Source organism: Pan paniscus, chromosome 6 (genome assembly GCF_029289425.2).
Source record: "Pan paniscus chromosome 6, NHGRI_mPanPan1-v2.0_pri, whole genome shotgun sequence".
Lineage (NCBI taxonomy): Eukaryota > Metazoa > Chordata > Mammalia > Primates > Hominidae > Pan > Pan paniscus.
The window spans coordinates 5,357,170-5,365,387 of NC_073255.2; the positions used below are offsets into that span (position 1 = coordinate 5,357,170).

Consider the following 8,218-nt stretch of genomic DNA (forward strand, 5'->3'; position numbering starts at 1 on the left):
ACGCCAGAGAGCTTCTGGTGTGGAGAATCGTGTAGAGACCATTGGGCCCAAGGTCCCCTTTTTACAGTGGGGAGACAAAAGAGACTTGTCCAAAGTCAGCTAGGGCCCCAGTATCCCAGAACGCCCATCCCCAGCCCCTGCCAGCCCTCTTTTTCATTCTCCTACTCCTGAGCTATGGGAATACCTACTCCTGAGTAACGGGAGATGGGGCCCACATTGTGATGGAGTTTGGAAAGTATTTTAGGGTACTGCAGCTGTCGTCACAAAAACCACAAGCGGAGGGTCTTAAACAACACGGATTTATTTCTGACAACTCTGAAGGCTGGACGTCTAACATTAAGGAACCAGCACAGCTGGTTTCTCCACAGGCCTCTCTCCTCAACTTCTAGATGGCAGCCTTCCCCCAGATCCTCACACGGCCTCTCCTCTGTGCACAGACAGTGGGGATCCCTGGTGTCTCTTCCTCCTCCCATAAGAACACTGGTCCTACAGGATTAGGATTAGGGCCCCAACCTTATGGGATCATTCAATCTTGTTACCTCCTTAAAGGCCTTGTCTCCAAATATAGTCACATGGGGGATAAAGCTTCCACCTATAAGTTTGGAGGATGCCATTCCATTTGTAACAGAATCAAATGCTAGAGTGGAACTACTCTATTTAAAAGCTCCAGTGTATCCAGGCCGCAGCACATAACGAGGTAGGAAGAGCCGGAGAAGGCCTGGCTGGCCCTGGGAGACACGTCCATCTCACTGCTGGTTCATAAGCACGTGGGCACCCGGGAAGCTGGAGCGTGGCCTGTGTGACGTGGGCGCCCAACACCAGGATGAGGCTGGTTCATAAACAGGTGGGAACCCGGGAAGCTGGAGCGTGGCCTGTGTGGCATGGGCACCCACCACCACGATGGGGCTGGTTCATAAACACGTGGGCACCCAGGAAGCTGGAGCGTGGCCTGTGTGACGTGAGTGCCCACCACCACGATGGGGCCGGTTCATAAACACGTGGGCACCCGGGAAGCTGGAGCGTGGCCTGTGTGACATGGGCGCCCACCACCAGCATGAGGCTGGTTCATAAACACGTGGGCACCCGGGAAGCTGGAGCGTGGCCTGTGTGACGTGGGCGCCCACCACCACGATGAGGCCAGTTCATAAACACGTGGGCACCTGGGAAGCTGCAGCATGGCCTGTGTGACGTGGGCGCCCAACACCAGGATGAGGCTGGTTCATAAACACGTGGGCACCTGGGAAGCTGGAGCGTGGCCTGTGTGGCATGGGCACCCACCACCACGATGGGGCCAGTTCATAAACACGTGGGCACCTGGGAAGCTGCAGCGTGGCCTGTGTGATGTGGGCGCCCACCACCACGATGGGGCTGGTTCATAAACACGTGGGCACCCTGGAAGCTGGAGCGTGGCTTGTGTGACGTGGGCGCCCACCACCACGATGGGGCTGGTTCATAAACACGTGGGCACCTGGGAAGCTGGAGCGTGGCCTGTGTGACGTGGGCGCCCACCACCACGATGGGGCTGGTTCATAAACACGTGGGCACCCTGGAAGCTGGAGCGTGGCTTGTGTGACGTGGGTGCCCACCACCACGATGGGGCCGGTTCTTAAACACGTGGGCACCCGGGAAGCTGGAGCGTGGCCTGTGTGACGTGGGCGCCCACCACCAGGATGAGGCCAGTTCATAAACACGTGGGCACCCGGGAAGCTGGAGCGTGGCCTGTGTGACGTGGGCGCCCACCACCACGATGGGGCCGGTTCATAAACACGTGGGCACCCGGGAAGCTGGAGCGTGGCCTGTGTGACGTGGGTGCCCACCACCAGGATGGGGCTGGTTGTGTCACCATCAGGCGAGGAAGCCATCACACCCTGCACTGCCGAGGGGGAAGGAAGGAGGAAGAAGACGAGAAAACGACAGTGAGGCCACTGCTCCTGCCCAAGTCACCTCATTGGACCCTCACGGTGATCCATGCTGAGCCCTCATTGGTCATTGGACCCTCACGGTGATCCATGCTAAGCCCTCATTGGCCAATTTTTAAAGAAAGGGTCATTGGTTTGCCTCAAGTCATGCTGACTTCCTTGGGGTGAAGTCGATTTGCACCCAGGGCCCTCAGACTCCAGGTCCAGTGCTCCTTCCACCCCTCCACGCTCGCCACACCCACACACAACCAGCTGTGCGGAGGAGGGGCAGGCTCTTTCCAGAGCTGGCCGGGCAGCGAGAGGTCCCTGGCTGCCAATGCTGGCTGTTCCCGCGGCTGATACTTGAGCCCTGGACGTGGTTATTTTTTATCCATTAAGTAATTCCGGTGGAGGCCAGAAAGAAATTGAGACCCACCTTGGCCAGGGCCAGCAAGGCTGCCGAGATAAAAGGTCACACTGAGGGTGGCTGTCCAGCCTCCTCTTGTTCCAACCCAGCTTCCGAATGAAAGCAGGACTCCAGGAAACTCACAGGTGTCCACCCACAGCAACCGGCCACCACCCAGCCCTTGGGGCAGCTCCCTGCTGAGAAACAGCAGCAGGGAGACTGACCGCCTGGGTTCAGACCCCAACTGGCTTCTCCCCAGCATGTGGGCTCCTCACCCAGCTCTTCTCCTGTCTGCAAATTGGAATCTCCCCTACAGGAGTTCAGGTGAGCTCATTGCTGTGTGAGGAGCCCAAAGTGTGCTTGGCGCACAGCAGGTGCTCAGTAAATGTGGCTCCCAGCCTGTTGCCTGCCACAGGCTCAAGGGCTCTGTGGAACAATGCCTGGCACTCAGAAATGCCCCCACAGGGCCCCCAGCCCTGAGGGCAAAAGACATCGTGAATCCCTTTGGTTTCTGTGCTTTATTTCCCCTGTGCCTTAAAGCACTGGAGTATCAGCCTCATAGGGTGGGGCTGTGTCTTGTCACTGCATCCCCTCACCTAGAGCCACATCTGACTCAGAGGAGGTAACAATGGCTAATGGATGGATGGATGGCAGATAAAGGATGGATGGAGGATGGATGGATGGCTGGATGGATGGGTGGATGAATGGATGGATGGATGGAGGATGGATGGATGGCTGGATGGATGGGTGGATGAATGGATGGATGGATGGAGGGATGGATGGACGGACGGATGGATGGACGGACGGATGGATGGATGGATGGTAGATGGAGGATGAAGGATAGATGGTGGAAGGATGGATGGTGGATGGTGGATGAATGGATGGTGGATGAATGGATGGTGCATGAAGGATGAATGGTGGATGGATGGTGAATGGTGGATGGATGGATGGATTGTGGATGGTGGATGGATGAGAATGGAGGATGAATGGTGGATGGATGGATGGATGAATAGATGGATGGATGGTGGATGGATGGTGGATGAATGGAGGATGAATGGTGGATGGATGGATGGATGGATGAATAGATGGATGGATGGTGGATGAATGGAGGATGAATGGTGGATGGATGGATGGATGAATAGATGGATGGATGGTGGATGGATGGTGGATGAATGGAGGATGAATGGTGGATGGATGGATGGATGAATAGATGGATGGATGGTGGATGGATGGTGGATGAATGGAGGATGAATGGTGGATGGATGGATGGATGGATGAATAGATGGATGGATGGTGGATGGATGGTGGATGAATGGAGGACGAATGGTGGATGGATGGATGGATGAATAGATGGATGGATGGTGGATGGTGGATGGATGAGAATGGAGGATGAATGGTGGATGGATGGTGGATGGAAGAGAATGGAGGATGACTGGTGGATGGATGGTGGATGGTGGGTGGATGGATGGATGGAGGATGGATGGATGGATGGATGGAAGGATGAATGGATGGATGGATGGATGGATGGATGGTGGATGGTGGGTGGATGGATGGAGGATGGATGGATGGATGGATGGATGGAAGGATGAATGGTGGATGGATGGATGGTGGATGGATGGATGGTGGATGGATGGATGGTGGATGGTGGGTGGATGGATGGATGGAGGATGAATGGTGGATGGATGGAGGATGGATGGATGGACGGATGGATGAGAATGGAGGATGGATGGTGGATGGATGGATGGTGGATGGATGGATGAGAATGGAGGATGGATGGTGGATGGATAGATGGATGGATGGTGGATGGATGGATGCATGAATGGATAGATGGATTGATGGAGGATGAATGGTGGATGGAGATGGATGGAGGATGGATGGTGGATGGATGGATGAGAATATAGGATGGATAGTGGATGGATGGATGCATGGATGGATGGATGGTGAATGGTGGAGGGATCGTGGATGGTGGATGGATGGGTGGATGGATGAATGGTGGATGGATGGGTGGATGGATGGATGGTGGATGGAGGATGGATGGATGGATGGATGCATGAATGGATGGATGAATGGTGGATGGATGGTGGGTGGAGGGATGGAGAATGGAGGATGAATGGTGGATGGATGGATGGTGGATGGAGGATGAGTGATGGATGAATGGATGGATGGATGGATGGATGGAGGATAAAGGATAGATGGTGAATAGATGGATGGTGGATGGAGGATGGTACATGGGTGAATGGATGAGTATGTGGATGGGTAGATGGATGGGTGGGTGAATAGATGAATGGAGGGATGGATGGATGGATGGATGGATGGATGGATGGATGGATGGATGGGAAGGTGGGCGGGTGAATGGATGAGTGGGTGGGTGGGTGGGTGGATGGATGGATGGATGGGTGGGTGGATGAATGTGGACAGACTGGCATAGCCCACATGGGTTCTAGCCCTTCAGCTGGGCAGTTGGAGGAGGTTTCTCAGCCTGGGGCTCTTAGCCTCTGTTTCTCTGAGGAGTCCCAGGCCCTTCTTTGCAGCTAGGAAAGTCAATTCCCCAAACCCCTCCCCTTTCAGTATCTAAATTGAGCAGATTCTACTTGAGGGAAAAGAGCCCCAGGTGAGCTGGACATCTCTCATCCCTCCACACTCTCCCAGTGGCTCCAGGGACAGGTGAGAACTCCCTGCTGCTCCCTAGGCACCCACTGGGTGCTCCCTGTGCCACAGGAGTTGACGCACAGCACCCTGCAGGGGCTCTGCTGGGGAATCTCATCCTGTTTACACGGCAGAGCCTGTGGTCTATCCCATAGCCACTGCCTACCTTGTCCATCCTGCAGCCACCACCTACCTTCTTGGCCACTGAGTTAGGATCTGGGGTAACCCCGAGGCAGCCCTTACCCTCCCTTAACCTTTGAAACAGGGTCTTTGACCCCACTGGTGGGCTCTGAGAAATATCTCCCCTTTCCTTCCACCCACGTCCCCACCAGGAGGCTGCACCTGCCAAAGCCCTGTGACGTTCTAGGGACATTCACTACCCTTTGCATGAGACGGAGGCACACGCAGAGACCCAGAACCTGGGCCGTCAGCTAAGGGTCAGCTCAAAGCTTCCCAGGTCCCAGATACCAAAGGGTCCTGGGGCCTCCACTCTGACGCAGGGGCTGGAGCCCTGCCCCAAGCTTGCCCACACTCACAGAGCCAGAGCCAGAACCATCCATCCTGACCCAGGAGGGCCTCCCCAGCCTCACAGCCTCCGAGCCCAGCTCTGCAGAGGTGGCGCGCCCAGCGGGAGCTGTAAACGGGATGTGTCTTTAGCCTTGCTGCCAACTCTTGAGAAGCACGCCCCAGAGGCACAGGCCCTTCCAAGTTTCTCCCTTTTCTTTCTTCAAAATGCAGTCATTGGCTCCCCATCAAGAGGCCTCCTCTGAGTTGTGAGTGTTTCTCCCTCTGCGAGCTCAGCCTTGTGTCTTGACCCCCAGAAATGGTCTCAGTGCTTCTTCCTGAGACCCCCGGAATCCAAGGGGCATGGCCCCCAGCCAGGGTCCCCCGGGGTCCTGACTCCACCCAACCACACACAGACTCCACTTCCAGCAGTGAGCGAGGCCCTTTGCCTCTGGGGCAGCAGCCACTTGTGTGGGGAGAGGTTGGGGTCAGCTGATGTGGGCTGGGGGCACCCCAATCTCCAGCTGGCCTAGAGTCTCCAAGAGCAAAGCAAGTCGGAACCGGAGCCGTGTGAAAGTCCGGCAGTGGCGGTGGTTCTCCTGCTGCCCTGCACGTGCCATGGTCAGAGTGGCCACAGTGCCCCCATGATGTGCTGCAGGGGTGAGGCGGGGCGAGGCAGGCCTGTGCCAGGGAGAGACGGCCTGGCCCCACCAGCCAGCGCCCCATCACCAGCACCCCATCACCCTGCATGCCCTCACCCTGTCTCCTTGGGTCCCTCTCCCTACTCAGCACACACGGTGACCTTTCAGGTTCTCCAGTGGGTCCTTTTGGACTCAGAGTAAGACCCTCACCCCTCCCTGGCCTGCCAGACGCTCTAACATCTGGTCCCCATTCCCCCAAGCCCTGCCTGGTGTGCTGTCCTGGTCACCCCCTCAGACCCCGTCCTTGTCCTCCAGCTCTTGGCTCAGGTGTCCCCTCAAGAGGCCCCTGAGGCCCCACCCCACTCTCTGCAGCCCCCGGCCTGCCCCTTCCCCACTGCGGGCTTGGGCCCAGGTCCGGACTTGTTGAGGCCTCACCTCCTCCACGGCCACAGCGGCAGCCCAGGGCCTAACAGAGCACTGCAGTCTAACAAGCGCCTGCAGTCTGCCCGGAGACGAACTGCCCTGAGCATTTGCTGCAATCTGCCCGGAGACGAACTGCCCTGATGATTTGCTGCAATCTGCCCACGGATGCAGGAATGAGTGCCTTGAGCATTTGGGAAGGAAGAGAAAGGGAGGGAGGGGGAGGGGGAAGCAATGGGGAGGGAGAGGGAAGAGGAAAAGATGGAGGTGGGGAGAAGGGAGAGAGGAGGGAGGATGGAGAGATGGAGAAAAGAAGGTGGAGGGAGAGAGGGAGGAGGGAGAGAAGAGGGAGGAGGGAGAAAAGAGGGAGGAGAGAGGGAGGAGAAGGAAAGGAAGAAGGGAGGAGGGAGTGGGGAGGGAGAGGAATGAGGGAGGAGGGAGAGGGAGGAGGAAGAGGGAGCGGGAAGAGGGAGAGATGCAGGGAGGGAGGACTACTCCAAGAGAGGGGGCGCCTCTTGTCCGAGGGGAGCGAAGGGACACCCTGGCCAGGGGAACCGGAAGTGGTTGGATTCCACGGGCAGAGGGGGAGGCCCCAGGATGACAGGAATGGCCCCGGCACAGGAGCAGAGCAGGGACCCTGCAGGACGTGTTCAGGGCGCCCGGCCTCCCGTCTCCCTGCCTCGTGGGCCTGGATGTGCAGGAAGGTAAGTCAGAGCCTGGCTCAGCCCAGGCTGCCGAAGCTTTGTAAGAAAAATAAACCCCACGTTCCAGGGTTTCCCTGGCCTCCCGGTCAATGGTGCCCTCCGACGTGAGCCCTGACGGGGGCTCAGGATCAGCCTCCACCTGCCTCTCCCCCTCCCAGGACCCTGCATGGCTCCCCGTGGCCCATGGTGAGGCAGGGAGGGCTCCACGTGCAGCCCCAAGCCATGCCAACTCTCTTGTTCTCTGCCCCTGGTGCCCTAGGCTCGAACCCCCTCTGTCTGGAGCACCCAGCCCGATTGTTCCGTTGGGGAGTTGCAGGTGGATCACGCCTTCCTCAAGACCCACCCAATCCTACCTGCCCCACCCTGCACCAGCCGAGGACTCAGACTCTCCCCTGGCCCAGCAGTGACAAGTGCCTTGCCCAGCGCCAACAGTGTGTGTGCCCGTGAAGCCGGTGTGGTTCCCTGGACATCAGTGAGGGCCCCACATCACCCGGCGCGGGACTGGGTGCTGAGGAGCTGCCTCCCGAGGACTGGGTGCTGCCGCTGGGGAGCCCAGGTCCAGGTTCCTTCCCCGACCCTGCTGCCCCAGCCCATGTGGCCTGCTGGGCTTATGTTGCTACTGTTTTTGTTGCTGTTTTGGGGGGTTTTTTTTGAGACAGGGCCTCGCTCAGTCACCCAGGCTGAAATGCAGTGGCAAGATCATGGCTCACTGCAGCCTCGACCTCCTGGGCCCCAGGGATCCTCCCACCTCAGCCTCCCGAGTAGCTAAGATGACAGGTGCACGTCACCACACCCAGCTGATTTTTTAATTTATTTTTATTTTTTGTAGAGATGGAGTCTTGCTATATTGGTGGTCTCAAACTCCTGGCCCTAAGCGATCTTCCTGCCTCAACCTCCCAAAGCGCCGGGATGACAGGCGTGAGCCACTGCACCTGGCCTGACCTTGATTTCAGTGGTGGTTTCACAGCGTCCACTTACGTCAAAACATATCAGATTATA

At 57.5% G+C, this 8,218-nt stretch overlaps 1 protein-coding gene across 1 annotated transcript; it reads right to left on the reverse strand.

Annotated features, from left to right (window-relative positions):
* Positions 1–283: 283 nt before the first annotated feature.
* On the reverse strand, positions 284–7,813 carry LOC129398302 (uncharacterized). Its single transcript, XM_055115273.1, has 3 exons — positions 7,796–7,813; positions 6,531–7,568; positions 284–1,873 (listed from the first exon to the last, which is right to left on the reverse strand). The coding sequence occupies exons 1-3, from the start codon at positions 7,811–7,813 to the stop codon at positions 1,862–1,864; spliced, it is 1,068 nt and encodes a 355-aa protein (XP_054971248.1). The 3' UTR covers positions 284–1,861.
* Between the last annotated feature and the right edge of the window lie 405 nt (positions 7,814–8,218).